The sequence below is a fragment of the Psittacula echo genome (genome assembly GCF_963264785.1).
Source record: "Psittacula echo genome assembly, chromosome: 11".
Taxonomy (NCBI): domain Eukaryota; kingdom Metazoa; phylum Chordata; class Aves; order Psittaciformes; family Psittacidae; genus Psittacula; species Psittacula echo.
In genome coordinates this window covers 8,263,124-8,280,694 of record NC_137746.1, presented here as the reverse complement: position 1 = coordinate 8,280,694, position 17,571 = coordinate 8,263,124, and the positions used below count along the sequence as shown (strand labels likewise).

General features: G+C 41.2%; 1 protein-coding gene across 4 annotated transcripts in view; it reads left to right on the top strand.

Annotated features, from left to right (window-relative positions):
• Positions 1-6,491: 6,491 nt before the first annotated feature.
• Positions 6,492-17,571, top strand: part of CLINT1 (clathrin interactor 1) — a 56,871-nt gene continuing 45,791 nt past the window's right edge. For all 4 annotated transcript variants that reach the window (XM_080626904.1, XM_080626902.1, XM_080626903.1 and 1 more), the window contains exon 1: positions 6,492-6,701. In XM_080626904.1, the coding sequence (XP_080483030.1) occupies positions 6,661-6,701 (41 nt within the window). In that variant the 5' untranslated portion in view covers positions 6,492-6,660. The remainder of the gene's footprint in view (positions 6,702-17,571) is intronic.

Sequence of the window (17,571 nt, the reverse complement as noted above, 5' to 3'; positions counted from 1 at the left end):
TGAAGATGATTTTGATTTACCACTTCTTTCACCTGTGTAGAGGGCTATTCAGTAGTGTCAAGAGGGAAGCATGACTGCAACTGTCCTCTCATTGCTCACAGCTGGTGGAAAGCCCTGGTAGGCCTTTATCTAATGGGACATGTCTGACATTTATGATACTAGTTAATATATATGGGAACAGTCAGACAAAAGAGGAACAAAGTTTTCAGTGAGCAATAGAGAAGATCTGTTTTCCTGTAGTTTTGTATCTCATGGTTGGATTCTCCTACATAAGAATGAGCAAACTCCCTCAGAAGCAGGGACACTAGTAACAGTGCTCTCCAAGGGGATTGCTAACTATTCAATTGAACTCCTACTACAGCCTTTCTACTCCTACTACACGATTTCAGGAGCATTCAAATGGTATCTCTCTGCATACGGCCCTGCATTTTCACAAAACATAACTTCATATCCTCCAGCCTGCCACGCCTCTGTCTAATTTGTTTGAAATGAGCCCAACAGAAATTGCAAGGGGAGCAAGAGACACAAGGAGAGAGACAGCAAGATCTCATATGCTTTGTATCCTTAGGAAACCAGGCAAACAAGACCTTTCTGGCTTGGGATCTGGCACAAAGCTGAGTGACTTGGACTACAGTCAAACTGACAACGTAACAAATGGGAACACTTACAGGCTGCAACCATACCCAAGAATTCTGACCTCACTAGTCTGGCATGTGCTTCTGGTTCAGCCCTGTTCTGCTACCAGTTTTCTAACTCTGGCCACTGTCACAGGAATTTTGGAACTTGAAACCCAGACTGCTAACCAAGACAAACCTGTCAGGGGCTGACGGTTACAAAAAGCAGACAGTGGCCTGTCCTTTTCTCCTCCTCCAGTAGAATTTAAATGCTAAAGAAAGATGGATTGTTGTCAGTGGACAAAAGAACTTACTGGAACAGCTGCATAACAGCAAACCTAGGCTCTAGATTCTTAGAATATACTGGAGCTAAAACAAAGGACTGAGGAATCTGGAGATCAGTTTCTATGAGAAGAATAAAGATCATGCATGATTCATCTGAGAGAAGAGAATTCTGAGGATCAGTTCTCAAATACAAACTCCTAAGTTTCCCTTGGAAAGTACCACAGCCACTTAAAGGAGGTGTCTAAGGGCATGGCAGAGATAGCTGTGACATCAGGACATAATTCAGAGGGGGTTTACCCATGTTTTACTCTTCTAACAGTGGGAACATTTTAAATACTATGGCTCCAAAGCCTCCCCAAGAAGCGTCAGACAATGCCACATCACCAGCCTGAAGGGAAGCTCAGAACATCTAATACCAGCCGTTACTTGGCAATCCTCAAACCCCACATTTCCCTCCTAATTTGGAGCCATGCACACACTGCCAATTGCTAATGTAGGAGAAAATGAGAAACAAAAAAAAACCCCAAGAAGCTCTGTAAAATGTGGAACTAATGCAGACTGCTTCCCTGGGGACATTTGTCTCATAGTTCATTGGTTGATAATTAAGTGGTAGGTAATATTTTGGCAGTGGGAATTCACCCCTTTTTAGACATCAGGGAATCCACAACAAAGAGCAACATTGTGAACACCCTAGGCACAGGAAAAGTCAGAATTTACTGCCTACTGGACAATAGAGAACCCTGTGAAGAGAACCTTGACCTTAAATGCTTTCCATTAAAGGTTGAACTCAGCTTGTACCACTTTTTCAGGACCAGTAACAATAAGGTCTCTCGTATTCTGTCATTTATTTTCAGGAAACTCATAAGAATTTTGCATTGATTTGTAACTCACTTTTAGAAGTAAACACCTCTGCCTCATCCAAGTGAAATGGTTCAAGTATCCCACAAGATTGTGAGAAGACAGAGTAAAATCCACAGTATGCCCATAGTATGGAATCAACCTTCATTTCTCCAGGCTAGAAAAGAAAGCAGAACTAGGGCTGAATGCAGGCTGATGTTAACATTCAACACAGACTTCCTGCAGGGACTTCCTGCAAAACACTGCTAACGTTATTCTGGCAGAAGAAGCTGTCTGAGAGGCAGAGCTGTCCTTGCAGCTTCTGAGAGAAGTCATCACCTTTGCCCAGCACTCCCAGTCTTCCAGGAGCATGGGCGGTTATAGTCTCAGCTATAAAGCTTAAAATGGATCATTTCCACTTCTTAAAAAACTTTGAAGACATTTGCTACCTACATTCCTTTAGTGTGAATCAGACAGGTCGTGGATATGCAAATGATGTTAGTAAATGGGTGCAACACCTCAATGTAAGGGGAAAGAGGGCAGTGTTAGGAGGGATAAAGGTGGAAACAGCATACATCACTGCAGAGGCTCCTTTTCAGTCTTCCCACACTTTCCATAGGGTGTATTCACTGCCAGCATTCCCTCTTACTTCCTGCCCCTCAAGATGCAATCCTGATACGAGTGTGATGTGGGCTCAGGTGCCAAGTGGTGGAAGCTTCTAGGCAGTTACACATCCTGGAAGTAACAGGAGGATTTTACCACTTTTACCAGAGGCAGAGTATCTGTGTATCAGTCAGCATCTGTGGCAGAGAGGGAAGCCAGTTTCTGAAACAGCCCACCTAGCGCCCTTCTGTTTATAATATGACATGTTTGTGTGGATGAGATGTGCTTCAGAAAGACGAACTTGGATTTGGAGAAGCTGCAATTGTTAGAAAAGCCTGGCATGCAAACCAGCCTACCAACAGACAACATTATTTCAATGTTACTTCTGCCCTATTGACTAATTCTTAGAACAAACAGACTTTACGAAATTCAGACCTCAGCTGTCTAAGTGGGTAAAAAGTGGAGCTTTATGAAATAATGAAAACAAATCCTGCTTTAAATTTAGTCTCAGTCTGTGCCATTGCCTCCATTCCCTGCCACAATGTGATTTTCTTTGACGTTCCCTTTCTTCCTCCTTACATTTTAATTGTAGATTAATCACTGACTGGGACATCTCTACTGTGCATTAATATGGTTGATATTAACAACAATATTCCTCTTTGGTCTCCAGGCATTTGGAATGTGCAAGACTTTTTGTGCACCAAATGGCCCATATTAACTTCTGGAATAGCCAGGTGCAAACTCTACTGCAGTGTTCAAATTAGTTCAATTTCTGTAACCGCTTCTCCTGTAATTGATGACTCAAATTATAATAAAGTACAGTTCCTCTGCATGATATATGTTATAACTACAACCGGTTATGTTGAATATTGCATTGCTTTGAAAATGCATTACCCTCTGCCTGCACTGCTCAGATCTTTCTTTTAAAGGAACTACTTCTGAACCAGAAAGTGTCTTCACAGCATTCAGAAATTATACATATGCTCGTGCACTTTATCAGTGGCTGACAGATTGGGGATGGCAAAATTACTGTCAGTTATGCTGCATTCAATGTCACATAAAGACCTGCTTTTTACTATACCTTAAAATTGACAATAAATGCCAGTCATCTCTCCTTGTCCCATTACTACATCCAGACATAATTAGTAATGCTTAAGATATTCACCTTCTTAACTGCTTTCAAATTCCAGCTTCATTCTCTTTCTCCTCCTATGCCTCCTCACTCTTTACTATTCTTCTATTGAAGTGTATGATTACAGTGACTGCTATTTCTCTTTTTCACATAGAAACAACAATTTGTCAACAACAAACAAACAAATCAACCAAATCCTGATGGCTTATTGCCCCCTGACTGTTTCAGTTCAAATGTCATCCCTGATGGGAAAACAGGGAGGAACGGGTGGATCTGACTTGGGTTTGTGTACCCTGAGGTGTGTCTAGAGTCTGGACTCTGGAAACTGCCTCTTGCAGCCCATCATGAGGTGGCAGGTCTGTTCCAGCACTTCGAGCTCTGGGAGCTGCTTGCAGCTGCTCAAGGAAACCAGCACTAGCAAGAACATCAATTTCATTGCACCACAGTAGAATCTGGGGAACTTGCAGTTCATCAGGAATTTGATTTTGATCCAATATGGACTGAAGCCAAATTTAAAAATAACAACATCTCTAGCAAATGAAAGAAGTTGTGTTTCTGCAAGCTCCAATTATAATACTTCATATTATTTCTTCTTTAAACAGAGATTATGAATGTTGTCTTCTACTCCTGAAGCCCGATGTCCTCAGTTTATTCACAGAGAAAAACAAAGGACAGATACCAAAGATCAAGAGTCCTCACCCAGCTTGCTTTGATGGTGTTACAATATGAAATTAAGAATCTCCCTCCTCCCAGTCCACAATGGAAAGAAAAATGTCAATGTGACCCACACTTGTGGGGGCTGCAAAAGTGGTGCTGAGTTCAGTTGAACACCAACACCAACAACCACAGATGTTGTGCTGCAGATTAAAGTATTATCTCAGTTTTCAGTAGCATTCAAAAAGGCAAACTGTGTTAAGAACTCTTATGAAGGGAAGTGGGAAAAAAACCATAAAACATCACTAGGCTGTTCAGTGTCTTCCCTACTGCACAGTGCTGATTCTTCCCCTTCAATTTCAAAAACCATACAGTAGAATTGAATAGGTATGGCACAACTTCTGAACAAGGAGACACCAAGTACAAGGCATTGTGTTAGGCACAGTGAAGAAAACAGTGTAGTAAGAAATCTATAGATTTCTAAATGTGCAACTGACAAGGAAAGGAGCAATAGGGAGTTGTTATATACTAACTCTTGTAATACTTGAACCAGCAATGCTATTAAGCAGATGATTTAAAGCACACAAAAGGCACCATTTTTTCACGCAATAGTTTTAACACCAAATTCATTGCCACAAGGTGCTGTATAAGCCAATTTAAAGCAGTCAGTTATATTCATAAAACAAAAGTCTACCCAGTGTTCCTTAGCAGAAAGCTTTAGCACCAGTACTCCGGAACCAAGTCACAGAGAAATGAAAATGGGAAAGATGTACCTGGGTATTGATCCATCCACATTCACCAGTTCTTACGTTCTTTACACAAACATCTAATACTTCCTACTGTTAATGAGAGGACACTGGATTAGATGATCTGTTCAGGATGTTCTTATACTCAACTTGATCTCACTGAGGCGTTCAGGAGACTGAAACCATGGAAGTACCTATGAAAGTGATATAATGGGATGTCAGAAATTGGGCAGCTGATCAGCTGTTTAGCTTTCCTGAATAATTCAGAGAACCACCAACTTTTAAAAGAGGTGACTGTTACTTGGCCAGCAAGTGCAGTTCCAATCTGTCATTCTCACGCCTTGTCTTGCTTGTTCTGACTAAACAATTAAAAGGCAAAAAATTTTACAAATATAATTGCCTTTGAGTAAAAGATTGCAGAAAGAGATTGTCTTTAGTCTGTGTATGTTTATTTATGACACAAGAATGCAAGAAATATACAATGAGAATATATTATGGACTAACCAGGTATTCTGTTCGCATCCTGTCACTTGCAAAGAAATAGCCAAGAGAAATGGCACTTCTCCTGAGAAGAAATCATGACTCACATCAAAAACAAGTTGATAGAGAACAAAAGCAAATGTACGTAATGAAACTGTCAGTCCTGATTATACAATCACTTCACTGACTTCACTGGTTTTATTATACCCAAGGAGCTGTGATTCAGTACCCTGCATAGGCAATATTTAAAGATGGTCTTGCAATGCTTGTTGACAAGTATGCTAAAACAGTTAATGTTCTCCAGAGGCAGCTTTAATGGATGTGATTGTTTCTTGGCTTTTCGTCAATAGACTTGGTCTTTTTCAAGAAGGGGAGGCAAGGTTCTTGCATGTGCTCTGCCTGCATGGACTGTGTTACCTTAGCACACAGGCTGCATCCTTTCACCCACTTCCATGTGTGGCATTTCTTGCTGAAATCCCAGTCTTGGCTTGCAGGAAGGATCTGGAAATTCCACTCAAAATTCACTGCTGCCCATACACCTTGATCAGGCGTGTGTAAACAGGCAGTCATATAGACAGAATGCTGCTCTTAAATGAGCTCAACTGATAAAAGCAGGGTATAAAACCATATTCCAGTCAGACATGAGCTTTGTTTTGTACTTTCATCAGGTGTTTGCATAGCCTTTCCTCTCTCCTGTGCCTCGCTTGTTTGTGGGTCAAGAAGCTCACCATGAGCTAGATGCTGCAGCACTGTGAGGGTGGGTCAGAGCTGGGCTGCACCAGCACCCCAAACTGAGGCCTCAAAGCCCTGGTTCCACCGCTTTGTGATATCGTCTACGGAGCCCTCACGACGCGGCCATACCAGACCAAACCAGACCAAAGCAAATCAGACCAAAGCAAACCAAACCAAAGCAAACCAGATCAAACAAGACAAGACCAGATCAGATCAGACCTTCCCCCAGGGAAGGAGACCGCACTACAACTCCCAGCAGGCATTGCGCGCAGCGGCGGTGTTCTCCCCCGGAGACTAATATTCCCAGCAGCCTCTGCGCCCGCCTCCAGCACGCTTTGCGGGGCGACCCGGCCTCCCCGGCGGGAAGACTACATCTCCCAGCAGGTCCTGCGGCCACGGCACCCTCCATTTCCGGGAGCGGTGCCGCGTCCCTCGCTTGGCGGAGGCGGCGGCTGCCCGGAGGGGGCCTGGCTCGGCGGCGCGGCGGCGGCTGTCCGGAGCGTGGCGAGCGGGGCTTGCTAGGGCCGGCGGCGGCGGAGGGCGGCGAGGCCGGGGAGGTCTCCAGAGGGTTGGCGCCATGCTGAATATGTGGAAAGTGCGGGAGTTGGTGGACAAGGCGTGAGTACGGCGGGGCGCGGGAGGGCGGGAGGCGCGGGGGGCCGGGAGCGGCTCGGCCGTGGCCTTTCAGCCGGGCCTGTGCTCCCCCCGCCCCATTCACAACATGGCCGCTGCCCCTCCCCCTGCTGAGGTGCCCGCTTCACACCCGCTCCGTGCAGAGCTGACCCCCGCGTCCGGCCCTGCTCCCTGGTGTCTGCCCGGTGGGGCCCCCGGCTCGTCTTCCCTGAGCGGCTTTGGCCGCTCCGGCAGGCAGGGGCTGCTTTACAGGCAGTCTGTGGCCTTGCCATTATGGCTGGCAGCTTTCCCGCCTCTCCTGGGCTCATCTGGGCCCTTCCAGCTCCTGATGAGCTGTGGTTCTTCTTTGGGTACCCCTTGCTTTGCCAGAGTCCCGGGTAGAGTCTGTCTTTTTTGGTACATGAGCCCTTACAACCTGCCTCTGCTGGGCTCGCACCTGCCATGGCCCCTAGGCCCCTTAGGAACACAAGCCTCTCAAAGAAGGAAGGGAGAAGAGAACCACCTGTACAGCAGTACATTTTCAGAGCGCTTCCAAAGTCACCACATGCTCTTTTAAGTGCTTTTCCTTCTCCCTAAGGACAGGTCCATACCCCTATTGCCATTGACACCCCAGGCCTACATGGTAGAAGACTGAAATGCCCTATCCCACCCCTTAAGTGTTTAAATAGCTCAGATATTTGCAAGTTTATTTGCTTGACTAGAACCTCCTCCCACCACAGGCTTGGTTGCAGTTTTGGTTATCGTGATCACTGTGTTGCAGCTTGAGAACGTGATGTTACTGTTGCATTTCTCGGCCACTCCTTTGTTTTTGGCATGAGTAAAACTTGGTATGGTGGAGAACTCGACAAAGATTGTTTTGTCTCCTTAAGTAACAAATCTTTAGGGGCAAACTTGGAGCACTTTTCCATGAATTGTGGCCTACTTAGAGGAATATCTGGCTGAAAGTCTGTTGATTACTGTATACCAGATGAGATGACGTGTAGTAATAGCCTTGGAAGTCAAAGGGCGAGTCTTGCAAACTTGAGGTTCCATTTTGAGTGTTCTTTAGTTTTGTTTCCTCAAGCAGTTCTTAAACTGACCTGCTTTATATATAGGCTTAAAAAAAGGAAACCAAAGAGTAATGGCAGCTTATTTATGATAATAGATCATTTTGCTTATGGTGCTATATACCAGACTGAGACTTTTCTAGGCCAAAAATCAGATGACATTTAAAAACCACTGTGATTTAGACTTCTCCTGAGGAGGTTGCTTATTTTTTACAGCTTCTTGCATGCAAAGTCAGCCCTTGCAAAAGTAGTTTTAATAATGTGACAAATGAAATGCGTAGTAGGATAACCCAAATAAACCTGTCTTGAGTTCCAGCACCTAAAAAGGCACTTTCAGGGATACCTGATTTTCTAAGCTTTGCCTGTGTACTTTAATTTGTGTAGGATTAATGATCACTATAACATTGTAACACTGTCACTGGTTTTTAAAATGCTTACTTTTAAGGATATTTCATATGCTACTAAGCCAAACAGTACATCAAAATCTGGTTTGGAAAAAAAAAAAACATTTTTATTCCAAAACAGGTGCAAGAAGTGGACATTTCAGATAATGTAAACTGTTTTTTGAATAAACTTTAGTTTCTGAGAGTAGCATTATCCAAATAAAGCAGATTGTGTATTTAAAAAAAGGGGAGGTAGGGTGAAAGTGGAGCCTGTGGAGTAAATAGTATTTAGAGGCATCAAAATCAATAGTCCTATTGTGCGTAGTGCAGATTTGTCATAATGTCTTCTGTCTTAAGGCCATGACTGACAGAATCCTCCCCAGAAGAGGCTAAGCGATATTATCTGCCTCATAGATAACTGCTGATGTTGTGGCAGGAAAACAAGAAACTCTCTTTCCTTAATAAAGGAATATGATTATATGGGGATTTTGGAAATGTGCAAATAGCTTGAAGTTTTGCTAGTTTGGACTTTGATAGCTTTGTACTGGTTGTTAGCTCTGCATCTTAGTTCCGTATTCAGCTGATACTTATCATCTTAGAATTTGAACTTATTCAGCTGGGCTTTTATCCTTATTTGGGCCTCAGGTGGCTGAGAGCTTGGTTAGGTCAGAGATGTGTCAAGGTGGAGGAGTTCTGTTCAAGAATTTTCAGGGTTTTTGGTGTGAAAATCCAGTAAGCAATGATACACAGTAAAGCTACTATTTATTTTTTCTATGTTTGTGAGTTACTTTAACAGCAGAGAACCCAAGTAAAAATAGTAACCTTATTAGAAGTCTTCAGAGTTTTAGAACTTAAAAATAAGTTAACTGCAAAATTCACAGTTTGCATTTAGTATTGCTGAAGTATTTGGTATTTGTTTTCTGCAGTGTGATAGAAATTGAGCAGTCGAGTTCATTAGCTCAGTTAGGCTTCAAAATTCTTTTCACACTAGAATCATCTCTTTGTATCTTAGCATTTTCTAGTAACTCAGAAGTATGGATCTGCATGTTTTGTGCGTAAGAAAGTTATTTTTTATGCTGAAGGGTGGTCTTATTATATGTGAAAGTCGGGAAGCCTATGTGATAGCATTACTAGATTTAGCCTGTTCTAAGATGTGACAAGATACTTTGCGTTTTTTCCGTTTTGTTAACCTCCCTGTTCTTAATTGCTAATACAACTTCCACCTGCCCCCTTATTTTGAGTGCCTTGAATAGTTACAAGTGAATGGTAATACCTTGTTTCTAACTGGGCGTTGTGAGTAAGTTTAAGGCTTAAACCAACAAAGCCTCTCTGTGCCTGGTAAAATTTGCTTGTCCTAAGCTTTATTCTGGCAGTTCATAAATAAATGTTAGACTACTTCTGCCATCTATTTTTTTCCCAGGTATTGCAGTGTGTATGAGTTCTTTAAATGTGTGGAATTATATTGTGTTTCTGGTTAGCTTGTAGTTTAGAAGGTGTACATCTGCATTTTCTTACTTCTTCTGGAATAAATTCTGTTTCACAGTATGTTAATAAATTCAGAAGTTGGCTTTTTTTGATTTCTTTTTTTTTTTTTTTTTTTTTTTTAGTTGTTCACTTGTATGAGTTCTTTTTCCACAGTAGTCAAAACTGAATTGGAAAGCAAACAAAAGAATTGGACAATAAATGCAGCCCTCTGTGCTCAGCTTGTTTGCTCTAACAGTAAACTCAGTTTAATTGACAGAGGTTTCTGGTGGCTTAAGTCCAGAGTGAAGCTTGCTGCAGAGTTAGTGAGTCAGGTGGCACTTCTGAGTCACTCCTGAAGTAATGTAGTAGACTTTTTGTTAAAGTTTATTTTCCATAGGCTTAGATTAGGTCTGCAGTAGAAATATGTAGCTAAGCATTGTAAGAAAAGGTGGCCAATTTTTCTGACCTAAGGAGCTGCATACCGACATGTTAACATGACCAAGTGTAGAGGCATGCAGTGCATACTTCACATAGCTGGTGGGAGTGTGAGCTTCAGGAACGTCTGGCAGGTGAGAAGTGTGGTGGTCATCAGCTGTCCCCCTGCTCTGCTGCACCATGGCTTTTGCAGCTTTGTCTGTGGGTGACCTGGTGACTCTGGCCCTGGACGTTCTGCAGCTCCCATAGCGGAGTTCAGGTTACCCCGTGCCTTCTCTGAAACAGCCCTGTAGTTGTGATGAAATTTGAGGGTAAGCGTTGCATTTGAACTGCTTGTGGCTGCATGAGACTAAGGACCTGCAGGCTGGCCAGTACTGTGTAGATACAGTTTATACTGCCAAACGAAATGTTGTATTTGTATTGTTATGGGTGCACCTGAACTTTGATAATCAAACCATCAGAAGCCCAACCAGGTATCTCCCTACTGTGTAATACCAGAACTGACAAAAGGTACTGTAGTCCCTGAGGTAGAGTTCTGGAGTCCTAGCTTTGGAAATCTAGAGTATTACACAACTTGGTAACTTCCTTTTTTAATCTTACTAGACAGTATATGTTCTGCTTTTTGTTCTCCATGTAATTTCTAGGGAAGTTCTACAAAGGCTTTTTCAAAAGGAAACAAGGGATAAGAAACCCTTGATAAGAAAACAAAACAGTTTTTAGCTTGGCAAAAGCAGGAAGGTATTAGTTTGGTCTTGTGGCCAAGTTCAAAAGCCAGGCCATCATATCTCTCTCTAGTTTTGTTGAATTCTCTTTTCTTGAAACAGAATCTGCTGGTTTTTATTTTCCTGAACTGTTGCTGTATATTAACTTAGCACAAGGTAGTTCGGCTTTAAGCAGAAGACAGTATTTGTTCATACATAGTTAGCAAGGCTAGTTGAACTCCTCATAGCAATATTTCCTCTCTTAATATGTCGTTGTAACTAGTTTCTGTCACAGACATATAATACCTGGAGGAAGCAGAGTGGAAGACCTTTGGACCTATTGAGATTGACTGCTGCCTGTGTCACAATGTAATGAGACTTTGCAGACACTTTCTTTGAGACTTCATTACCATTCTTAACTTTTGTGGTCTTCTATATGTATGACCAGAATGTGAGCGAGCTCACTTTAAGCACCTTTCACACATCAAAGGGTAAGAAACAGTCTAAAAATTTGGTGAAGGTAACAGATCACAGAATCATGGAATAGTTTGGGTTGGAAAGGATCTTAAAGATCATCCAGTTCAAACCCCCTGCCGCAGGCAGGAACACCTTCCACCAAACCAGGCTGCTAAAAGCCCTGTCCAATCTGGCCTTGAACACTGCCAGGGATGGGGCAGCCACAGCTTTTCCATGCAACCTATTTCAGCCTCATGGTAAAGAACTTCATCCTTTACCTAATCTAAACCTATCCTCTTTCAGTTTAAAGCAATTCCTCCTTGTGCTATCATTACTTGCTGTTATAAGAAGTCCCTCTTCAGATTTCTTGTAGGCTCCTTTAGGTACTGAAAGGATCTGTATGTACTAAGGACAGTGTTATCCACATGTTCATTTGAATTGGTTGATGTGGGCGAGATAGCTGTCACTGAGGTTTTGAGCTTCTTGGATATAAAGAAGTGAGCCTGTGAATTTTTTGCCACTTTTAGGAACATGACAACCACCATCCTTTTTTTTCCCATGCTCCTTCCAGTTCAGTTGTTTGTCTATCTAGCTGAGTCCTGCTTTGCTAGTACTGCTCTTAAGTACACATTTCTACTGTCCCAGCAATAATGTATTTGCACTCCCTCATGTTGTAGAGTGGGAGTTGAAGTGTTACAGAGCTATGTTTTCATACAGTTTTCAAGCTTGAAGAATCGCTGCAGTATGTAATATTTTAAGCTGTTTTTAAATGCAGAGCAAATTGACTTGTTTAGAACTGATGGCAGTGCTGGTACAGACACTGTATGCTGGAAGCATTTATAACACTTGAAAATTTACTTGTAGAGTTAGGCACTAGAGTCCTCTATGATTTGTCCTGATGCTACATCTATGCAACACGGAAGGATTTTTAGTGGAAAAGGAAGGATTAAAGTGGAAAAAGAAGGAAAATTAAGGAAAATGCTGTCCTTGGCTGTGATACAACTAGGTAGGGGAGAAATTCTTTTAGTTAATAAACAGCATGTTTTCTTTAGTACTTCTAATTGTACCAGCTGTAAAGAGAGGGATAAATTGTTGGTAAAATAGAGAGAATTACTGCTTTGATTGTCATTGCAATTCCTAGCTGTTGTAGCCTGAAGCATGGCATGTAAATCAGACTTTGCACTTCAGTTGAGAAACACGGCTTTCTGGACTAACCTCACTTCACAGATGAGGAAAGTTACAAAGATAATTGTATTGAGTAACCCAAGTCACAGTCAGTGATCACAGATAAAACTCTGGATTTGCTGACTCCCAGTCTCATGTTGTCTGCTAAATCATGCTATGCATTATACATATTAATGTGGCAAATGCATACCAGTAATTTTACCCTACAATTACATGGCTTAGAGATAGCTTTCAGTTGCTTATTGCCTGTAGTATGCTCACGTTTGGCCAAATATAGGCAGGTTCCTATGTGTGCTCAGCTAGGGGTTTGAAATCTTCTTGCCTAACTACTTTCTTTTTTTAATGTGCCTGTAATTGTTCTTGTTTACGCGTGATTTTCTTATGATTCATAGATTTGTCCACCCCAATGATTGAGCTCTTCTTCAATCAAGTGCTGTTTGCAGGCTTAGTAGTAGCAGGTATTACGGTAAATGATCCATCATATGATAGATCCAGTGAAAGGGTAAATAACTGTCTAACACTAGTCCTTTGCAATCTGACCTTTTCATAAACTCCCTTGCTCCAGTTCCAGGATCATTTAGTTTTCTTTATATTTAAGATTTATTTTAGTGTGCCTAAGCAAGATCTTCAGAGCAGTGAACACTTCCATCATTTTATGTAAGGGACAGTTAACTCTCACTGCATGAGTTATCCTCCTATTGCTGCTTAAGAGATGTCCTGCTGATAACTGCTTTAAGAACAGCGTTTTGTATCATTATTACAAGCAAGGTGATGATTATTATCGCCAGCCCTATAAGGACTTGTCTTCTGCCTGGTTCCCAGACACGGAGAGAGAGAAGAAATATTCTTGGGAATGCAAAGGAAGAGTGTATTTGAACATGTCATTTGGCTCTGCAGCAGTGTGTGGTTGTGTCTGCCAAGCACTTGTCACAGCACTCATTTCTTGGGGTTTTCCTCCTTTCTTTAAAAAACTTCCAAAAACATGGTGTTTTTAATAAGGAATAGAAATGTTTGTACTCTTCGGGCCATGTAGTTCAGTATTGGTGATAAGCATCTTTGAAAGTGTTATGCACTGTTATCTCATGCACATAGACATGTTATTCTCCTGTTTGAGTATTCTACTGGTGGAGTAATTAAAAGTAGGCCAGTACTAGAAGCTGAAGTATATATTAAGAGTTAGCATAAGGTAGTTGTGGCCAAATACGCAAATTTCATTAACACACTTCTTCACATGGTGATTTTGTTAGTGGCCTTCCAAATGTATTGTTGCCATTTTGCACCATATGGAAGCTAACAATAGTTTGTTACATAAGGCTAGGTAGGGTGATGGCCTTACGAATTTTCAGGAAGGCTAAATGATGTGTGTATGTGTGATATACACGTCCTTGAAACATAGTTTTGCATTGCCTTGCCAGAAATAAGACCAGGCTTCTGCTTGGGAAGTAAGTGAAGCTGATCAAAGATAAGAGCCTTACCTACATCACTGCAGCCATGGTCAAAAGGATCAGGGTGTTTAACTCAGCTCTGTGCTAATCCCTTTAGTGCTTTTTACTGAACATCTACAGAGATCTGTAAAGATCTTTGTTTTACAGATGCAAACATCTGTAAAGATCTACAATGGCATAAATTTCTGTTTAAAGTTGACTTTTTTACAGATTTTAAATGCTTATTTTGATTTTGTTAATTCGTAAGACAAAGCTACTATAGGGCAAGAAAATGAAAAACTGAATTATTAGCAAATATATCAAATGAGTAAAGTATTTGGTTTTGCAGTGGGTCTTTTTCCGGCCCCTTATAGTGTGCCAGACCTTATTGATGCAGGTCAAATATGGGCCCAGTTACAAAGGTTGCCAGCTGCTGATGTCTTTCAGTTTAGACCATGAGCTTTATTTACCTGTTGGATTTGGAATAAACAGCTGTAGTATAGCTAAAACTTTCTTTTAAGGATGCTCAGTGTAGACTCTTTAGAAAGAGCAGTTGTATAGGAGAGCATAACTCTTTCATGACAAAGCATGTTCTCCCTCTCCAAAAATAAGAGCTGATTCTAAATGGGATGCACTTTATTTTTTTGATGTGCAACTGTCTGTTAAGATAAGGTCATGTGAAATTGTTGAGTTGGGAGTTCACGTCTTTCCAGAACGCTGTATAGGCTTTGGTTCCAGAAGTATTTTTTCAGTAACAGTGTTAGAAAAAGTATTCATTGCTTATTCATTCTTGTGTCATGTGCTGTATAAGTATGGTGGTTTGGGTTGCTGAGCAGTGAACCAGACAGAGGAACAGATCCAACTGGAAGCTTTCCCTCTTCCTTTGTCTCCCTCCCAAAAGAGAGTCAAGTTAGATTAGTTCCCTAGACTTATTTGCCATAAAACTGAACAAGTGTTTGTGTCATGCATCTGAGGAAGCGGTATTGAAATGGAGCGAAGAGAAGGGAAAAGGAGAGGAACCATTCATTAAAGCTGGTGTAAGTGGAATACATGGCTGAGGCTCCCCTTGTAGTTGCCCTGAAGTCACAAACACCACCAGCAGGCACTATCACAATTATGAAAACATAACCTAAGCCATGAAGGTTGTAGTTTCACAGTCGGTGTAAGCGTAGGCTGATGGTAAAAGAGGTTTCACAGCCTTCCGTCTGCCACAGACGGCACACTTCTCTCTCCCTTTTTGCTGGCAGTAGCATACTTTCTGCTTGATGAGAGAATCTCTCTCCGACTAACCAGTTGTTTTTGCCAATTTAATCTTCCACTGGATCAATTCCCTGGTATAGTTAACTCCATAGTCACACAAATATTTGTACTGGCATGAAGGAAGGTATTTGGGTAGGAATAAGTGGCTGGGGGCAAAGGAGGTGCAGGTTTAGTGCTTGAAGTACTCCCTTAGTGTGTGGTTTCACAAGCAGGTTGAAGAGCTATAAGATTATACTTCCATTAAAAAAGAATGTCTCACTTCTATACCTGGCCACTCGTGGTCTTTACCTTCCTTATGCTGCTGTTACGTAGTTCAGTATTTGCCTGTGCTATCTTGCTGATAGAGCTAAAAAAAAAAAAATCCCAAGCTTTCAGAGTTCATAACTGATTTGGCAGCATGCTGCATTAGCAGCTGCCTATGGCACCACAAGCACTTGTGTGATAAGCTGGGACCCTTTTTGGTGATAGTACATTTTTACATAACTTTATTTGAAACAAAGTGGTTTGTTAGCTGCAAAACTGCTCTAAAAGATCACAAATTTAAGTTTAAATTTCTTCTACTTTGTATATCACTAGTTCAAGCCCTGAGCTAACCTTTCTATCTTTGTATCACTGTTGTATTGGGGAATAGCATCTGTACTTCTGGTTCCACTCTCAGATCCCAGATCTGGGAGAAACGATATAGATTTAAATATAGTTTTGTGTCTTGTATGGTTCTATTCTGAATGATTCAGGCTGGGAGTGATCTTGGGATCTGACACATCTTTGTATGAGATGCTTTCAATTCAATTTGAAAGTGCTGCTAATTATATTAGAAATACTGCTGGCATGTATTTCAGTTATTACAGAGTGGCAAGAGTGGTATTCTGTGTAGACTGTGTTTTTAAATAGATTAAATCTGTTTGGATATGCTTGGGTTTGCCACTAAAAATGAAACTAATGTGACACCACCAATATTGTTAGTATGTATTTATGTGTTTTAAGGAAACTACTTCAAAGCTGTTGTACTCCTCCCTCCTTTCATCCAAATAGTCATATCCTAACCAGATAAATATTGACTGCATGCTTAATAGATACTAACTGATTCATTTGGGATACGATTAGTAATATTAGTGTATATTCAGTTTGTTAAATGAGACTGACCTGCATTTTTTTCAATCTGTTGTAATAATAATGAGACCTGTTGGGAGTTAGGGAATAAATATTTTTTCTTTCCTCTGCTTCATTCTGAATCATAGATGTTTTTCTTATTGGTTGCTCTCCCCATCCTATTGAGCTGTTTGGAAACATCATAATGTACATTACGCACTGTTCAGCGCTTCCTCTCAAGACATAACTTTTTAATTTTAACTATTCCTCCATATGATCATGCAAAGAGAGGTGGGGGGAAAAAAAACCCCTCTGTTCAAAGTTGTTTATTGTCTAAATGAGTTAACTTCTGTCACAGTGGTTTATCTCCTTGCTACCAAGCAGATTATTGCATTTCTTGAGACAGCTTGGGAACTTAGTGCTAATAAGAGTCCTAATTAGAAGTGGAGCCTCAGCCTTTAAACTGCCAATGCCAGGGTTTTTTGATTACCTGGTAACTAACTTCTGCAGCTGCAGACATTAGATCATCAAAATCCAGTCATCTTCTCATTACTGTGTAAATATATAAATAGTTGGTGTATTGAACCATAGTGAAATGGGCTTGTTGTAAACACACAGTGTAATTTGAAATTATCATCTTTGTGGCAGGACCTAGAAACTGGGGCTCCGAGGCAAATGAAACAGCTCTTGTTACCTTTTTAGGACAGAAGAGTTACTTGATCTCCTGGAGGAACCAGTTTAACAAATGATACCTATGAAAGGAGAGGAAACGTCATTATCCTCCACAAATAAACATGGCTTGGTGTTTTGAAAGTTAATTTGTATGTAATTTGCCACACTCATTCCACAAAAGAGCGCTTGCTTTGAGTAAAAATGCGTGTTTGTGAACTTGTGGGGTTTCAGTTTGCCAAGCTACCCTTTTTGTTTCATGTGAGATCCCAATCTGAAACTTCTAATGAAACAATGAATGTTAATGTAATGTTGATAATATAATAATTCATTTATTCTCAGTGGTGTGTTCTTACTGCTTGTGCTCATTTCTGGGTACTCTGCTGTGAATAGCTGCAAAAGGACACACTGCCATTAGCTAAAGACGCTTCATCCGACTGCTTAATACAGTATCAGAAGGATTTCTAGGTTGTGACCTGTCTTCACAGAAAATTGAATAACAAAAGAAAATGGGTATTAAGCTAATTTAGTCTATTTAGGATTATGGTGAGTGCTTTTTATTCTTAGATACACTTGTAGCAGGAAAGAAACATAGTAATTCAGACTGATTAAAGAGTGAACAATCTGAAGTAGGAAAAGATGAGGGTTTTTTTTTTAACCTTTTTTTTTGGGGGGGGGGGGGTGGTGGTGTTAATTTTACTGTGAGGGGGGCCAAACAGCAGAGGTGGTTGCCAAGAAACAGT